Below are 16,912 nucleotides of genomic sequence, written 5' to 3'. Positions count from 1 at the left end.
TCTAGAGCTGCTGCTATTGCTAGGATTTCGCCTGGCGAGATGGTAGGTACTGCGCGGGGGGATAGTATAGAGCGACGACCATCTCTATATCTATATCTTTTCAATAGCACCGATCTGGGCCGTGATCAGGTCACGCTTAAGAGTATCCCTGGCGAGAAGGCAGGTGTTTACGAGTTCCGGGGTCAAGGTCCCCTAGTTAAAGGAAGGACTGCCGAACTATGGATAAGACAAGAAGTTGACCAGACATGTCGGATTCTTACGATCCGGAACGTCCGGTCCATCTGATATGCCTACCTATAAGAATTTTCTCTTCTGCTAGCCTTTACCAGCCGTCCATTAGATCCTACGGTAACCTTGTCAATTCTGACTCCTCTTAGGCCTTCGGTACCGGACCAGCAGGCAATGCTAGGTAATATGCTGATTCTTTAAATGTCCACCACAACTAGTTCCTCGTTAATACAGCGGTCTGTAACGAAGCAACTGCCCGCTCTGCTGTCTTGGAGACTGGTGCGAACTGGTAGGCTAGCATAACATTGTCCAAGAGCTGTGGGTGAGATTGCCAATGGGCAGCTGAGTCCCTGCCGTGTGTGTCCTGTGTTGTTTTTATACTGCGTGTGTATTGATTCAGATGCTTCTTCTTTAATGCAAAGAATTGAAATGCGGCAAGCAGTAGCATGCGATGGATTGGTGTAATACATGGGACAATGAAAACCAGAACTCATCCGTCTTATATACTCAGCTTAGCAGACTAAATAGCCTCTCTTAAACTATCCTGACCATCTCAGACTCAATAGATTCATAGTATAGAAACATTCTTAGTCATCTGCCTATTGCATCTACCATGTTGCCATCATGCTTAGCTCGTGCTCTTATCAAGCCCAGGCATGACAAAGTATTCGCTAAAACACTGGAATGAAGCGACTAGCCGGGGGGGCACCGGTAGGGAAGCGGCAGATCTAGGATCCAAGCATTGCGTATAGTACACTATGTCACGGACTCATCCGGCTCTGCATGTAACAAATTGCAGATCAAGGACGGCAGACAGAAGACGCCACACGCAAAGCATTAGCCGTTTAATCCGCCAGTCCGAGTCGCATGGAACAACCGCCAAGGGTAAGCCTTGATGCATGGAACCGAGCCGACCTGTCATATCGAAACCATGGTTGAGAATGAACCAATATCAAACGTCAAGTCTTTCAGGGAAAGGCCGGTGTTGGGCGTAGAGAAGTGACAAGATCTTCACAATGTTCACCACGTGTCTTTCATAATGACTACATCACTCGCTCGCACGGCCGATTGCATGATCAAGCCGTATCCGTTGGCGTGGTGCTTTGAACGGTTTCTCCGGTTGACGCCGTACTGGGTTGCTATCTCGAAGCGATGCCTAGCGCTCCAACCTACCGGTTCCGAGGACGAAGGCACCTTTGCCGCACGTGGCCCTGTGACCATTAACTGCAATAAGCGCAGCTGCCTGAGAAACAGGACCTAGTGTGCCATGATAATGGTGCCCTGGCCTCGGCAGCCGCCGCAAAAACTCGTTGGTCGTGTTGACGTCGCCACGTGACCGTTGAATTGCTCTTCCGAGTCTGCTTCTTCCATGCGAATTTTCCTCGTCCAAGATGCCATGATGCCAGCAAAGTCCCTCCCCAAGAGGCCACAGCAAACGTCTCGAGAGCACTGCACCACCGGAGTTGCGATGGACAAGATCATCGGCAAGCGTCAAGTCTTCGCCCCCACAAGCCAAGGGGGGATCCGATTCAGTCATCTGCAAGTTCTCTTCCAAAACGACAATCAGTTCTTCTTGGGACACCTCCGTCAGCGGCAGTGCACTGAAGTAGAGGAAAACGATCTTTACAACGTCACAATGATACCGCCCGACTGTTATCGTCCAGCCTTGCCCCCGCACACCACATTGCTCCATTGCGCGACGCCCTCAGTCTACATCAAGACGCCCAACCTGGAGCACTACACATCTCCAGCGAGCATAAGCGTTCCTCTGCTTCGCGAGATTGAGGTCTGCGAGGTGCTTGCCAAGCATCCGCATCCAAACGTGGCGACGTACCTAGGTTGCAAGGCTTCGGGCGGCCGTCTGGATGGCATTTGCTTTCAGCTTTACCCTCGCAACCTAATGCGTGCCGTCAACCCAGGCAGCTTGAATAAATTGGCGCTTCTGGAGCAGCGCAATTGCTCCGTCGAGGCCGCAGAGAGGTACCTGGCTGGCATCGAGGCCGGCATAAAACACCTACATGCCCTGGGCTATGTGCACAACGATATTAACCCGATGAATGTCATGATAACGGAACACGATACGCCTGTTATTATCGACTTTGATAGCTGCGTCAAAGTCGGTCAAGGCTTGGACAATGTCAAGAGGACCTATGGTTGGCACGACAGGGAAGTAAAGGTGGCGGTGGAAAGCAACGATCTGAATGCACTGGAGGAAATGCGGATCTGGCTGACGGGCACTTGTGCAGATGATTTCCAATATCCTGCGTGAAAATTAAGATATTATATACAGCTGAAAATAAAGATGCGCAATACGCAGACCTGAGCAGAACCGGCCCCTTTGATTACTATGCTCGGGTTTGCAAGAATCAAAGGCCCTGAGCAAATCCCGCCGTATCGAGAGACTGCGTGATTGCCCTTCCATTGAGAAAAAAAAAAATTGCCAGATTAGCCACTCGATCGCCAAATTACTCTTTATCAGGGTTGGCCTCGGAGTTGGGGCAGCTAGGGCTGCCACAGTCGGAGATTTTGATCAGCCCTGTCTCGGTGCTCGAGCTATAGACGCAGTTGTTGATAGGAGCGGAATTGAATTCCACAATGTTGGATTTAGCAGCCATCTTAGTCAGTGGTCAGAAATTGCGGAATCGTGCCCATTCCTTTGTGGGTGCTCACTCGATGTGCTGTACGTGGAGTTTGGTACAAGGCAAGTGGTTGAAAAGAAGTATAAAAGTACCGAGACAGTTTTCCAGTTGATTCCTGGCAAGAAGCATCCATCGTGGCACCGCCGACATCCTTTTAGGCTTGTAAAATACCGGGACGATTTGTAGAATGGTATTAGCGCTTCTGGATACAAACACATGGCCATGTCGGAAGCATCGTCCCACCTACAAACAACTCAGCTTGACTTCAGCCTCCCCACCTGGACCCGATTAGTCGTAAGTGCATGCTTGCTGCTTCCTCGCCAAGCGGATTAGACAAGTGACTGGTATTATCAGACGTCTTAAATCCCATGTTGCAGACGCCACTATACCCACTACTAACCAAAGGGGCACCCCAGTAGGCTCAGCCAAGCACGCAACATTTTCATATGCGGCGCGTGTGGTGTCATGGCGGGAATGTATAGATGTTCTTATATGGGAGGATGTCTAAAGCTTTGAATAAGAGAGAGCGAGGTAAAATCAGAAGCAATAGCTTGCAGGTCTGAAATGAGTACTTGACCTGTCTTCCGGTTTGTGTAGCACTATATATCAACATGGTGCAAAGCAGACGCTCTCTTACTGTACCAACTATACATATTGTACCGGTAATTGGCCGCCGGCCTCTCGACCGGAAGAAATGGAGGCGTGGGCGCCGATTCGCAAACCAGGAGGAGGCAGGCAGTCATGTGTCATGCGCAATCGCTGGATACATGTCAAGACGTGCCAGGACTCCGTAAGCTATACCAAGTTAATTAGCCACGAGTACATGCAATTCTTCATTCCACGCTGAAGTATGTAGTGTGACTGCTTGACGCGGTCGTTTTACTCGTTGCGTCGTTTGCTGTATCAACGCCGTCAGCTCTGAACGCGGCGTTCTGTTTAAAATGCAACTGGACGGATGTCCCCGACAGCTGTAGGACGAAGCTTGAGTATGAGGCTGCCAAACCTGCACGGGCGGGAGTGTCAAGCTAGGCTCTTGCAGCATATCAAGGACATCCTGGAAAGCATCTCCGCATGTGAAAGAATCAGCCGGACGCTGCCCCAGACGGCCGCGGTCAAGGCTGCATCAGCACCAAAGCAGAGGGCCAGGACTGCAGAGAAGTCGTCAACAAACTTGAGCCTTGGAGCAAGTCTCTTAAGAGAGAGAATCCCGGTGTAGATGCTTGGGGCAGAGTCTTAGATGGCAGAAACTGATGCTATCAGCTAATCTAGGGAGTGCACTTTTTGTATATCCTGGTAGTCAGCTGCTGCCTGCAATTCTATTTCACAATGCTCCGGAGGTGCCACATGGGCTCGAGGTCCGGGCTGAAACGACGAATGTCAGCACCGCACGAGGTGAAAATGGCAAAATTACTGGGAGAATCGAGATAAGAATCCCCTTTCTGCTAAGAAAATCCGGGTATGCTTTCCACCTGGGCTAAAATCAGGTCGATCTGCGGCCGAGCTATCATGCGTCGGCATGAACGTCCAGTGCAACTCGACGTCTCTGGGGGGCATACTACCCGTTCCCCAATGGCTTCTTGATAGTATGGCTTGTTCGGCGACCGACGCAGTGGAAATGGTCACATTTTCATATCAGGCGCAATCCTCTTCAGCAAAAGTAAATGCGCGGTCCACTGGAGTGAGATGGACAAGGTTCCAGGGCCGTGTCAGTTGGTCATTTTCAAGTCATTCCTTGTCATATTACCGTGTGCAATACGTCGGGGGATTCTGTAACTTGCAAGCGAGAAGCCTGAGATAATCATGTGCAAAAATGAGCGGTTCGGAATGTAGTAAATGTGGTAATGGTCTGTCCCACTCCTGTGCAAAGGTACTTGTTCATCCTGCCGGACTCTGTTCAAACCTGCCGTTCTGCCCAGCTTGCAATCACGCCCTCCACCGTGGGTTCGTACTCCTTCAAGGTGACAGTGTCACCGTCGAGAAAGGTATTAGCCTGCGCAAAGATGAGTGGAGGTGGTTTGGTCGCGAGCACAGTCTCCCTCCACTCGAGATGCTCGCCCTCAACGCTCGATAGCTTCTCGTAGTATGTTCGACAGCCTTGGACATCGGCTGTGCATCGAAACATGTGCAGGTGCAAAAGCATGTTGCCCAACGCGGGTTTCCCGTGAGTACGAATCTTGGCTCGGTCCACTCGCACTTTCAAGCTTTGCTCGAGCCTGCTGTGGGTCACGGTTACGACGCCGCCGCCACTTTGAAGCAAGCACTTCAAGATGGCAAAGTGTGCCTGCGCAGCTGTTAGCCAACCCACGCAGAAACTGGTATCCCACGCACGACTGATATACTTGCTCGACTGTGAGCTTGGCCCCATTTCTGCAAGGTAGACATGTCAGCGAAACCCCCCCCCCCCTGCGCTCAATCAAGTCCTAAACGACGGCTTACGTTGCTTTGTACGTTGAAATTCGAGAGCCCGCGTAATCCATCCACGCCTAGCTGCAGGTATAAATTGTACGTTACTAGAAAATGGCCCGCGATCAGTGCTGCTCCTTTGCCGGAATCCTAACGTGGTACCGACGTACAATCCTCGGCGCAAATCTCAGAGCTGTCGGTGAAGCCAAACAGGGCAAGAAGCTCTGGATCATCCATCAGGTAGGCGCCAACGAGTTCAGCCCTGCATTCATCGACGGTAGTCGCCAGATCGCCAAACTGGCCGGTCCAAGTCTGACCTGGCTTGTACCAGGTCGAGATGGGTTTCCCATCAAGGGGGTTGATGGGCGGGTTCTCGGCGTCGAAATTGAACACACCGTCGGCACTCTCCACCATCATCTGCCCCGTGCCATGGCCCAGCAGCTCATGGAGCACAACCCACCAGTAGTAGGCTTGAAATTTGTGCTTCTTGAATTGTTCAGCTTCAGACTCTTGTACGAAAGGGTACTGCATTGCTTGGCTCTCAGCGATCATGCGATTCGAGATGATGACATTCTTGAACCCATCTTCTTGGCGAATGTCATTATACTGTGACTTGGGATGATTAGCTCCCGGTGAACCGTGGGTTTGATGCCTGTAGCACGCTACGGGCGACAAGATCCGACGAGATGGGAAGAAGAACTGACATTGGGCAAGTTTATCCCTGGAAAGATGATGCTGGAACAGTACGCCAAAGCTGTGGGGGTTTAGCCGTCGGATTTACAGCTCCGCGTGTTTGCCACTCACCGTGAATGCTCGAAAAGTCCGGCGGCTCAAATAGACTCTTCTCAAACGGTCCTTTGCCATCATTCTCGGGCGTTGCCCAAGGGAGCCGGCGAATAAATCTGGCAGAATTATCAACCAGTTTGGTGAGAAGCAAAGTCTCCACGTCGTCCGCAATAGCAACCACGGCCTCGAATTCGGCTCGGATCCCCTGCGGATCACGATACGGCTCGACAAACCCAAAGATATTCTCCACCCTCGGTGCTTTATCCTGAACCCAGAGGCGTTGCGATTTGCGGTACGCATCTAGACTGCCCGCTTCAAAGCTTTCGATATACGCACTGATGAGACTTTTCTGCAGCTCGTTGGCCGCATATCTAGATGCTTCCTTTAACTCGGCGCAGATGCGTTGTAGGTCTGACGAGTGGTCTCCCTTGACAAGTCTCACGTGCCCTTCCTGGCCGCTCGGCAGGGGAAATTGGGCAGCGACACCAGTTTCAACCGAGGCGATGAGGACATCGAATCCCTGATTGGTCTTTTCAAGTCTTGTGTTTTCAGGAAAGATGGTGTTTTGCTCCAGGATCTTGGACACGGCGTTTGCGTCGGATTCGCCAACGGCATCCCCTGGGTAGTAGCTGCTCTGCGCCGTGTCGCTTGGGAAACCGAGATTAAAAGGCGGCATGGCGTGCATATCCCAGGACATGTTCTGATACAATTCCTCCAACACCGTGGATCTTGCTGTCAGCTTGTGCAGAGCCGCCTTGTCCACGTTGGGGATGAACTTTTGGTCCCCGGAGCCCTGTAGCGGGTCAGCAATGCCTGCGGCCGCGACGATTCAACCACTCGGGGACGCACGTAGTAGTTTCCAACGTTGGACAAAAACGTGGCCATGTATGTCAACAAGGCTTGGAGTTGAACGCTGCTGAGGTCGCTCCCAAGGAGCGAGTTCCAGTTACATGAACAGCTGCGATGGAGCTCCGTGATGAAGTCGAAAATGGAGGAGGCTTCTGGGGACACTTGCCGGAGAATGATTCTTGCTCCAAGCCATGCAGCGCTAGATTGGGATGTTGAGCATGTTGGCCATGTTCCGCAGCGTTGCAGGTCTTGGTGCTCACCGAGCCATGTGATGCGCATATCGCTTCTCTGTCTCTGTCAGGCGCTCAAACTGGGTCTCGATGCCCAGCTTGAAGACTTGGACGGCGTGTACCGCCATGGCAAATTGAAGCCGCGTTGGGCTACAGCTGGATGGGCGGATGAGTTTGCCCGGCGACAGATGCGCAGTTGAATTGAGGTCTCCAGTCTCTTCAGCAGACGGCGTGATCTGGCGATGTTCAGCTTGGCGGGGGAATCTGGGAAGTCTGTGCTTGGAATCATGTCCAATCATACGCACGAATAGCAGCCTGAAAAGGCTCCTTGACGGTACGTACTGAAGGAGTCTTTTCAGGCTGCTATTCAGCACATTGACTGCACCTTGTCCATCTTCTCCTTCTTTTGGGGCCATGGCAAACTGCGTGGTTTGACACACTTCCCAGCAAGCTGGACAGAACGGCAGATTTGAACAAAGTACAGCAGGACGAAGAAGTACCTTTGGACAGGAGTGGGACAGACCATTACGACATTTACATTACTACATTCCAGGCCGCTCTTTTTCAAACATGATTGTCTCAGGTTTCTCTTGCTTCCAAGTTGAGTTGCGGAATAATACATACCAAAGTGTCAGCCAGCTTAGGTACTTACTTATTGACCTCTTGTTTTAGCCCCTGGACAAATTGCAGAATCTGAAAAGCTGTCTGCAACACACGCAGGAAAATGCTTGCCGACCCGAAAATCAAAACACTCCAGAACGCGATCCAAGCCGTAGAGTCACGCTTATCCCGCCAGAGCTGCAGGATCGAGCGAGGCCGCTTACCAGATGCGTAGCTGTTGAGCAGCACCAACCTGCTTCGCAAATGGGGAAAGTCTCCAGCCATATCGTACTCGTCCCGCTCAACGAGTGTGACGGGACACGGACACTTTGATTTGCCGCAAATTAACGGCAGGAACTGATCGTGTCCTTGGCTCGGTATACCTGCAAATGGCTGCAGCTGGCGGAACAAATGCCTCGACTGACTGCTCTGACCAAACAGCAAGCGGTACGAGAGCAGTATCTCCTTCAGCAGCTCCACAATGTCCCTTTGGCTGGCCCACGGAATATCAATAGTACCGGATTCCTGGAGCCCGCAGCGGTGAATAACGTCATCCGGCGGTTGTTTTGTGCCTGACTGCTTTCGGCGCCCAAGAGTCGACACACAGAACGAAGGGTACCGGAAAAGAAAGAGAGTACCGGAATGCCTATCCAACTCCAGGTGGCAGGAAAGACAGTCGACCCATTGGATTCGGAGCCCGCAGACTTTGGTCAAGACGTGGGCATTGAAGTCCTTGGCGGTGATTGCTTTTGTTTTTTGAAACATCTTCTTATCATCAGGGGCATCGACGACACAGTAATCCCGAGGTGGGAGCATCAGGCCAAACCCGAGCAGAAAGCTTGGCAAGTCCTGCTTACTCGAGTGCGGCAGTTGAACGAGGCAGACTTGCGATCCGCCTCTGTATCCGTCTGTTTCGTCGAGAATGGCAAACTCCCCGGCCGTGAAGTTCGACAGGTTAGGCTTGTAGAGCATTGTTAGCCACCCCAAGGCAGCAAAAACGAGCTGCTTTGCTGACTGGTAGGCTTCGCAACGGTCGTTGACGGAGAGCATGCCCAGTCCCGCAAGCGCATCTGTGATGCTGTCGACGGTTGCAGACTCTTGTGCCGCCACAAGATCCTTGACACGCTCCAGCAAAGGTAGGATTAATTCCGCTGCCCCGTTCGAGTCGTCAATGCCTTCCACGTTTGGCAGACCCAGCAACAGCAGTCGCTGCGGCTGGCTGCGGATTTGCTGGGAAAGCCACCATCGGTACCACGGAAGTTCGGTGAGAGGGGCGTTCCAAGAGCTTTCAACAGACACTGCGCTCCTTTTACGGGCCAAGTAATTCATCTTTGAAAAGGTTCGTGCAAGTCCAATGGATGAGAACTTGGACAAGTCGACCAGTTGAGGTGCTACGCAGGCTGACCACCTGCATGGACCGCATTGGGAAGACAGAGACGGCGAGGTAGGCTCATTGAGACGAGAGGGCAGGAACGGATGCAGCGTATGTGCAGCTGTTTTATGCCACGCATCCGGTGTTCGGATTGTTTGTCTGAATAGCGTCTGGCACGGGGGGCAGGGTTCCGGCCCGCAGCGGCGCAGCCCTCGTTGGTGCGTCGAGCCTTCTCGGCTGAGTGGCTTGCAGGGGTAGGTAGAGCTGGTATGAAAACGATGTGCGCATGGGCAAACTGTCAAATTCAGCAAAGGACTTGACTTGAATCATGACCAAAGCAAACAAGGCCCGGAGCCCTGTCCGTCTCGCAAAGCGCCGCATATCCTTGTGCTGAGGAAGAGGATGGATGCGCCTGATTTGACAAGGCGAGTTTCCTGGTTTCCCCGCCTTTGATCCCCAGGCAAAACAGTTAGTTCAGCATTTCTTTTTTACCGAGTCGTTTCCTCTCAACACTTCCACTGCGTCGGTCAACGCTCAAGCCGCAATATCGAGCAGCAATGGCGGAACCGTGAGTTTGCCCCCTCCTCCCCCCTCCTCCCCCCAGAAGTCTCGAGTTTGCACCGGACGTCGAATGTTGACAGACAATGTCGAGCTCAGCCGGGCCTCGAGCCCATTGTGGCACAGGGCGTTGGACAAGTACCGTGAGGAGTTGCAGGCAGCAGCCGACTACCAGGATATACAAAAGGTGCACTCCCTAGATCAGCTGATAGCGTCGGTTTCTGCCATCCAAGACTCTGCCCCGAGCATCTACACCGGGATTCTCTCTCTCAAGAGACTGGCTCCAAGGCTCAAGTTTGTCGACGACTTCTCCGCAGTCCTGGCCCTCTGCTTCGGTGCTGACGCAGCCTTGACAGCGGCTGTCTGGGGCAGCATCCGGCTGATTCTTTCGCATGCGGCGTCGGCCGCAGATACCTTCCAGGACGTGCTTGACATGCTGGAAGAGCTCAGCCTGACCCTCCCGCGTCTCCAGGTGTACGAGCAGACGTTGCCACTCGACCGTCAGTTCCAACAAGCCTTGTTGGATGTCTACAGCGACATCGTCTGCTTCTACGCCAGAACCATTCACTTCCTGCGCAGCAACCCGCACCCCGTCTTGAGAAGGAACGCGTGGCAGACGTTTCGCAATGACTTTTCGCGGACAAATATGCGCATCAAGCGCATGTCATCCATCGTCGAGAGTCAAGCCGAGTCCGCCAGGATGCGCCGGAATGAGACCCATTACAAACAAGTACTGGCGCTCTTGAATTCAATCGTGGTTGGCAAGGACACCGGCGAATCTAAGCGGGAAAGCTACAGCAATATCCCGTTTGGCGCCAATGCCAGGTTTAGCGGCCGCGAGGACATACTGGCGGCTATACGCTCGGCCCTGGACCCGGAAAGACAAGCGTCACTGCCAAAGTCCATGGCCCTGTTTGGCATGGGCGGCGTGGGGAAGACGCAGATTGCCGCTCAATACGCGCATCTCGCGCTGGGATCCTTCGACGTTGTCTTGTGGATATCAGCCGACAATGCCATTTCCATTGGGCAAAGCTTTCGCACAATGGCTGACGGTCTGGGCTTGCTCGAGAGCGACGACGAACGAAAAGACGTAGCAGTAGCCATGTACAGGGTCAAGAAATGGCTCGCCACCACAAGTTTGTTCTCACACCCGGACCACCTTGTCGATGCCTTTTGGGGGTTTGGGCTCCTCGTCTAACTTTTCCGGCCTGTAGCCTCGGCGTGTCTTGTGGTGTTGGACAACGCGGACGACCTTGCGACTGTGAAGACGGCTTGGCCAACCGCTGCCCGTGGCTCAGTGCTGGTGACAACGCGAGATCTCGTGATTGCCACGTCTCTGGCGACCTCGTACGCTTCCGTTGATACGCTTGGCGACAAGGACGGCAGTCGGCTGCTCCTGAAGGCGGTTGACCTCGACCATGGTTCCCTTACCGACCAGCAGCAGACTGCCGCCATCGCCATCGCCAGAACTGTTGGTGGACTGCCTTTAGCTCTCACGCAGATTGGTGGGTTTATCAAGCAGCGGGGACTGACCTTGGGCGAGTTCCTGCCGCTTTACAAACGCCATTCCTTGAAAATCAATGCCCGCAGAGCCCCCGGGAGTGATTACGAGCACACTTTGAGTTCAGTGTGGAACGTCTCCTTCGAGAGGTTGACGGAGAATTCCACCCGCTTGTTGAATTTGCTATCCTTGTTCCACCCCGATGGTGTCTTGGAAGAGATTTTGCTCAAAGGGTCCGAGAGTGTGGACGAAGAATTTACCTTTTTGTCCGACGAAATGAAGTAAGCGTCTCCTCTTCTGTGCCACCGCGACCCGTCATAAAACTGTACTGAATGACATTATTCACAGCCTTGGCGACGCCACCGAGGAGCTTCTCCGGGGAGCTCTCATCAACAGATCTGGTCACCCCGCTGCTCTATCCATCCATCGTCTGGTGCAGTCCGCGGCTCGGGAGAGGCTGAGCGGGACACAAACGGCCAAGTACTTGGACGCCGTGGTTCGCATGCTATGCTGGGGCTTTCCAGATCACTCAAGCACAGACATAGGCCACCAGGTTTCAGCCTGGGCGCGCTGCGAGAAGTGTCTTGCACATGTGTACAACTTGGTGCAGCTTGCAAAGCACCAAGGAAAACATGCTGGGGACGGACAGCAATATGCTAGACTCTTGCTTAGATGCGGCTGGTAAGCGCATCTGATCCGTTCGGCATCGTTTTCGCTGACTAGAACCCGCCACGTAGGTATCTATACGAACGGGAAACGTACATGGTTGCGAGGTCAATGATAGAGCAAGCCGTCTCTACTTTTGAGGACACGACTAGCCTGGAGTATGCAAGCGCCATTGATCTAGGCGGCCTCATCGAACTGGACTTGGCTCAGCCTACCAAAGCCCTGGCGCCCTTCACGCGGGCGCTGCAGATACGCAAGGCCAAACTCGGCTTGCAAGACCACTTCATTGCCTATAGCCTGAACAATGTCGCTCTGGCGTATACCGAGATGGGCGAATTGGACGACGCCTTTGCGGCTCACCAAGAGGCGATCCGCATCCGCCTGCAAGCCAACAGCGACAGAATCGGCAACTCCTACAGCAACCTGGCTAGTCTGCTTCTGCGCATGGGTCGCCCCGAAGAGGCAGAAGAGACTCTTGCCAAGTGTCCGTCCTTGAAAGACTTTACAGACGAGACTTTTCTCAGCACTGGCAACCCGCGTTTCTCGGGCGACATGGTCTTGTTATCTCGCATTCGCCGGGCGCAGGGACGATCAACCGATGCCCTGAGACTAGCGTCGAAGGCTCTTGACTTTCGTCGAAAGGTGCTGGGCAACCGACTCAAAACGTGTGATTCTCAATACGACGTGGCATCCATGCTATTGGAGGAGGGCCATATAAGCTCAGCGATGTAAGCGCCCTGATTGCTTTGTGTGGAGTGGGCAAACTGTCGGACTGATTGAAATCAGGAAATTGCTCCAACAGATTGTCGACATATCTGCGACCTTTGCCGAAGGAGACGGCCAACGAGCTCGCGCCCTATACAAACTTTCGGAAATCTATGCAAGTCGGGACATGTTGGCAGAATCGACGAGTTGCAGAGAAGAGGCAGTAGCTACACGGCATGCGCTACGACCGGATCTTGACGACTCTCCGTTTGAGGAAGCAGGGTTTTCGAGGCTGTGCTTATGGATGCTGTGGTGATATTCCGAATGAGAAGCTCTGTAGTAGAGGGGGTGCTGATCAAGTAAGAAGCGAATGTTGAATGTTGATAGTTTAATAACTCGCCCCATGTTCTTTGTATCAGCAACGACCGACAGAGTTGGACGCCTAATCGAGGTCCGTCATCTCGTCTGTTCTGCCTCTCCCCCGTTCAAGAACGAAGCGATCCCACGTATTATAGTCTGTATCCAGCGCAACACGGTTTCGGCAATTGGGGTGGTGACGGAGAGCTCAGCAGCTCCAAGCATAGGCCTCGCTGACTGTGCTGGCTTGAGGTCTGAGCCATGGTACCTTTTGTGCAAAATTCTCATCCAGGGACGCTCCGGGATGCAGACTGCTTGCGTCGCGGCATGCCCGAGCGCTACAACACAGCGGCGGGGACAAGCGAGAGGGCCATTCTATTGCCGATTCGGAAAAGAGAAGCTGATGAGCTGTGCCGTAGAACTTCGCCCTGGGGGTAGACATCCGAGGCGAACATGCTTGGTTTGTCAGTAAAATCCAGGTTAGGGATCGAGCAGTAGGGGCGGGTACATAAAATCTGGCTGGCAGAGCCACGGACGACAAAGACGTCAGGGCGGCGCGTAAGTTGCCGTCCGAGAGTCTCTGCCCTCGTGGGCTTCTTGCACAGCGTCTCGCTCGTGCTTCGCGTGCTGTTTTCCGTCATCTCCCGGTCAGCCCTACAAGCGTCTGGTGTCAAAGCCGTTTCCCTTGAGCCAGCTGTTTCAGGACCTCCGGTCACAGTGTGACCAGTCCAGGAGAGCCGTCCGCCACGAGAACTTGCTTCGGCTGATTTGGCGCTGGCGGTGGCCGTAACGCGGCACGTATCTCTTCGCTGGCTACCCGACGATGTCAACAAGTTGTTGCGGGTGGCCAATCTCCATTGGCACCTGGCACCAGGCACCAGGAACTTGCGCTACTCTGAGCCCCCAAAGCAATGCATCCTGCATGTGCTTTGCATGCGGAGCGCAACGGCCACAGCCCGCCCCAGTCACACCCACGAATGTTACGTACGGAGTACCGTGCTGAAACACGCCTGCTTGCGGCACCAGCTGTGCGTTAACCATCGTCATCGTGCTTCTCGCCTCGTCTTCGCCTGCGGCCGCGGCGCAATGTCGAGAAGCAATTGCGGTGCTGAGGAGCGTCTCGCTGAAAAGAAAGCAGGCAACGCCTTGCGAACGCGGCTGTCACGGCTGACCATGGCGTTGCACCCAAGATAACCGTCAACACCAGCAAGCATAACCTTGACAGAACCGACGATGAACAGTTTCCTCGGAAAGGTGGTTTCGACTTGCGGTGCCTTCACCTCGCAACCGAGTCATGACTGGAACGCGCGATCAGGAATAGTCCCTCCCGGGTATTATGATGTTTCTATGTATATAATACACCCACCACCATCTTTCCGTAAAACGTTAATCCAACATACCCAGCCTGCCGCGGGCGCAACCACAAAGAAAAAAAAAAAAAAAAGTAAAATAAGCCAAGAATGCACAACTATATTCCCCTCCTCCCACCTTGTCCAATCCACATGCAACTCGACAATGGCTTTTTTTCTGCCCTCTTCCTCGTGGCTGGCACAGGTCGCTGCTCTCCTAGCTTTCTGCCTGGGGTCCCGTTGCATCGCAAAATAACGTCGTTTATTCAACCCACATAACGCCTTGAATCCACATTCGTTTGCTCTGGTCGTTGTTGTTTCGTCGTCTCTGCTGCCAACTTGTTTTGCTTTTCGTCTTCTTTTTTCCTCCGCCTCGGCAAGGGGTCGGGATCCGGCAAGTTGAGATTTCCAAGCGTGACTCGTCACCGCTGGCAATTTTCCAAAAGTCCTGTCGACGGGTCCCTTGCTTCATGAGATGCCAAATGCCTTCTTCATCTTCCCCCAGTAGCGTGCTGATTCGGTTTGGCAACTCTGCTGCCCTGTCTTGGAGCACCCTGCAAACATGACGACAAAGTCGCCTTCCTGAAACTCTTCGCCGCTGGTGGGTCGTGAATACGAGGCCAGGGTTCGCTGCGGCACGAGTGCCAGTTTCGACAGGATTGTAGAATGCCATTGCACGATGTGTTCCTACATCTCGGCGTCAGCCAGCCGCACACACACACACGCACACACATCGTCCTCGGTCGAATCCTCGTCCCATGCTCGCATGGTGCTTGTCCACTACCATCAAGTTAAAACGTACCAGTGCATGTCTTTCAGCCTTTTGGAAGTTGTAGCTCCTGTACAACGGGTCGAACCAGGTTTCAATGAAGAACTTGGCCCATTCTCCGTTGCGGATCACCACGCTCTTGTGGACCAATCCTTCTTTGTCTTGGCTCACAATAAAGTCGATGTTTTCGCTCTTCAAGTGGGAAAAAGTCTTGATGATGCTATCCGGCGGTACGACAGGATAGTCCTTGATCATCAGACTCTCCAATCTCCTGGGATTTGTAACCTGTTCGTCCAGGCTCCTGGTAGGATCCATAATATAGGCATCCTGGTCGAGGTACCAGATGAATTTGCAGTCGGGATACTTTGAGAGTGCGTGCCGCATCGCGAAGATTTTCGTCCAGGACCCTGGTGCGCCTTCCGTGTTATAATCTTGGGCGTTGACAATCATTGCCTGATAGCCTAAGAATCTTTTTGTCAGCATCGTGACCCCTCCCCTCGAATACCTCTTTTTCCACCCTCTTCTTTTTGACAAAGTAAAATAAAGTAAAAAGCATTGAACGGAGGCCTTGGCTGGTTACGCCCGCGGATCAGAAAAGCTCACCATGCCTCGCCGCATATTTTTCACGATTCTGCTTTATCGTGTCCAGATATGCGCTGTTCCACTCGACGGGGTCAACAACAGTCACAAGGACAACGGATGGATGACCCGATGGCACATGCTCGCGGTAGGGATCGTCGTGCTTGCCGCCAAAGAACCAGTAGAGGGCTCCGAGCAGCAGCAACGAGCCGATGACCAGGTTTTTTAACCGGCTTCTCCGTAGCGAAGGGATACATGACGACCTCGGCCGAAAAGGCGGCGGGCTCGAGCTCTTGCGCGAAGGATATGCAAAGTGCATCTTCACTGGCTGCAGTTCCCCGATCCCAAGAGTGCTGGATCAGGTTCAATCAAGTACGAATCCGAACGCGTTTGTTATCGTGGACGAGAGATCGCATGCGAAGCAATGAATATTTCCAACCGGGTGTTTTCGATGTCTTTCCGTCTCACAAAGGTGGCGATCCTTGTTTCTGTCGCAGACAGACTTTGTCGCTGAGCTGCTAGTCGTCGGTCGTCGTTTGTGTTTGCGCTCAGATGGCCAAGCCAACGGTCGAAGATGACGCCGTCAATTGCAGCGGCCGAAGCACGGTACGCCTGGGGGGGGGGGGGGGGGGCGAGGACGGGACAACTCAGGGACAAGGCACGCAAGATCAAACCCGGGAGAAGGCAGGCCTGCGAAAAGACGCGGTGGTCTTTAAAGAGTCGAGTCAAGTGCTCGAAGAACCCGACGTCGTGAGAGGCCCACGTCAGGAGATGTCAAATTCCTTTGGGGATTTGCTGGCACAAATCAATGCATAGCGACTGAAGTGAGCCCCAGTCCAGTCAAGTGCAGCGGAGTCTCGGACCGCGGGCTTGCGGCTGGGCCCACTCGACGGGCGTGAGCCAGGGCCTAAAAAAATCCAGTGTCGTTCCAGGCACTGGGTTTACGCGAATGGCTCAGGCGGGGCGGAACTGATGTTATAGGGAGTGATAGTCTGGTGTGATAGGCTCAACGCCATCGCAATCGCAATCGCAATCGTAATTGCAAACTCACTCGCAGACTTACTCGCCGCTGAACCTATTTCTGCATACCAGATGCAAGCCTACGGGTAGTTAGGCACTACGTACCGAGGCAGTTCATCTTAACACTCCATGAGGCTTACTGAGGTCGGGACACAGCTCTGGCAGCACTGCTATCTACAATCTAGATACATACCAACCCGCACTGCTATCCTCCCATTCGCAGATGTGAACCTTATTGAGAGCAATTTCCCAGACGATCGCAATCTTGTTCAACACCTAGGTACCTTGGGTAATTTTCATC

At 53.2% G+C, this 16,912-nt stretch overlaps 6 protein-coding genes across 6 annotated transcripts; 2 read left to right on the top strand and 4 right to left on the bottom strand.

Moving 5' to 3' along the window:
• Positions 1 to 1,627: 1,627 nt before the first annotated feature.
• UV8b_07268 (uncharacterized protein) lies at positions 1,628 to 2,497 on the top strand (the record flags this gene model as incomplete). The annotated part of the gene is made up of 1 exon (XM_043144765.1): positions 1,628 to 2,497. The coding sequence occupies one exon, from the start codon at positions 1,628 to 1,630 to the stop codon at positions 2,495 to 2,497; it is 870 nt and encodes a 289-aa protein (XP_043000700.1).
• A 196-nt stretch (positions 2,498 to 2,693) lies between these two features.
• UV8b_07267 (uncharacterized protein) lies at positions 2,694 to 3,000 on the bottom strand (the record flags this gene model as incomplete). Its single annotated transcript, XM_043144764.1, has 2 exons — positions 2,694 to 2,843; positions 2,899 to 3,000. 2 exons carry the CDS (start codon positions 2,998 to 3,000, stop codon positions 2,694 to 2,696), a joined length of 252 nt encoding a protein of 83 aa, XP_043000699.1.
• A 1,761-nt stretch (positions 3,001 to 4,761) lies between these two features.
• On the bottom strand, positions 4,762 to 9,064 carry UV8b_07266 (uncharacterized protein; the record flags this gene model as incomplete). Its single annotated transcript, XM_043144763.1, has 9 exons — positions 4,762 to 5,148; positions 5,211 to 5,234; positions 5,304 to 5,377; positions 5,441 to 5,876; positions 5,975 to 6,024; positions 6,075 to 6,849; positions 6,906 to 7,104; positions 7,166 to 7,408; positions 7,788 to 9,064. The coding sequence occupies 9 exons, from the start codon at positions 9,062 to 9,064 to the stop codon at positions 4,762 to 4,764; spliced, it is 3,465 nt and encodes a 1,154-aa protein (XP_043000698.1).
• A 600-nt stretch (positions 9,065 to 9,664) lies between these two features.
• UV8b_07265 (uncharacterized protein) lies at positions 9,665 to 12,853 on the top strand (the record flags this gene model as incomplete). Its single annotated transcript, XM_043144762.1, has 6 exons — positions 9,665 to 9,675; positions 9,765 to 10,801; positions 10,880 to 11,447; positions 11,515 to 11,847; positions 11,904 to 12,560; positions 12,619 to 12,853. The coding sequence occupies 6 exons, from the start codon at positions 9,665 to 9,667 to the stop codon at positions 12,851 to 12,853; spliced, it is 2,841 nt and encodes a 946-aa protein (XP_043000697.1).
• Positions 12,854 to 13,232: 379 nt separating this feature from the next.
• Positions 13,233 to 14,489, bottom strand: UV8b_07264 (uncharacterized protein; the record flags this gene model as incomplete). The annotated part of the gene is made up of 3 exons (XM_043144761.1): positions 13,233 to 13,707; positions 13,883 to 14,017; positions 14,383 to 14,489. The coding sequence occupies 3 exons, from the start codon at positions 14,487 to 14,489 to the stop codon at positions 13,233 to 13,235; spliced, it is 717 nt and encodes a 238-aa protein (XP_043000696.1).
• Positions 14,490 to 14,711: 222 nt separating this feature from the next.
• Positions 14,712 to 15,910, bottom strand: UV8b_07263 (uncharacterized protein; the record flags this gene model as incomplete). Its single annotated transcript, XM_043144760.1, has 3 exons — positions 14,712 to 14,930; positions 15,046 to 15,473; positions 15,616 to 15,910. 3 exons carry the CDS (start codon positions 15,908 to 15,910, stop codon positions 14,712 to 14,714), a joined length of 942 nt encoding a protein of 313 aa, XP_043000695.1.
• Positions 15,911 to 16,912: the final 1,002 nt, after the last annotated feature.

This window comes from Ustilaginoidea virens, chromosome 6, assembly GCF_000687475.1.
Source record: "Ustilaginoidea virens chromosome 6, complete sequence".
NCBI classification, from domain to species: domain Eukaryota; kingdom Fungi; phylum Ascomycota; class Sordariomycetes; order Hypocreales; family Clavicipitaceae; genus Ustilaginoidea; species Ustilaginoidea virens.
This window is presented reverse-complemented; position numbering and strand designations above follow the sequence as displayed.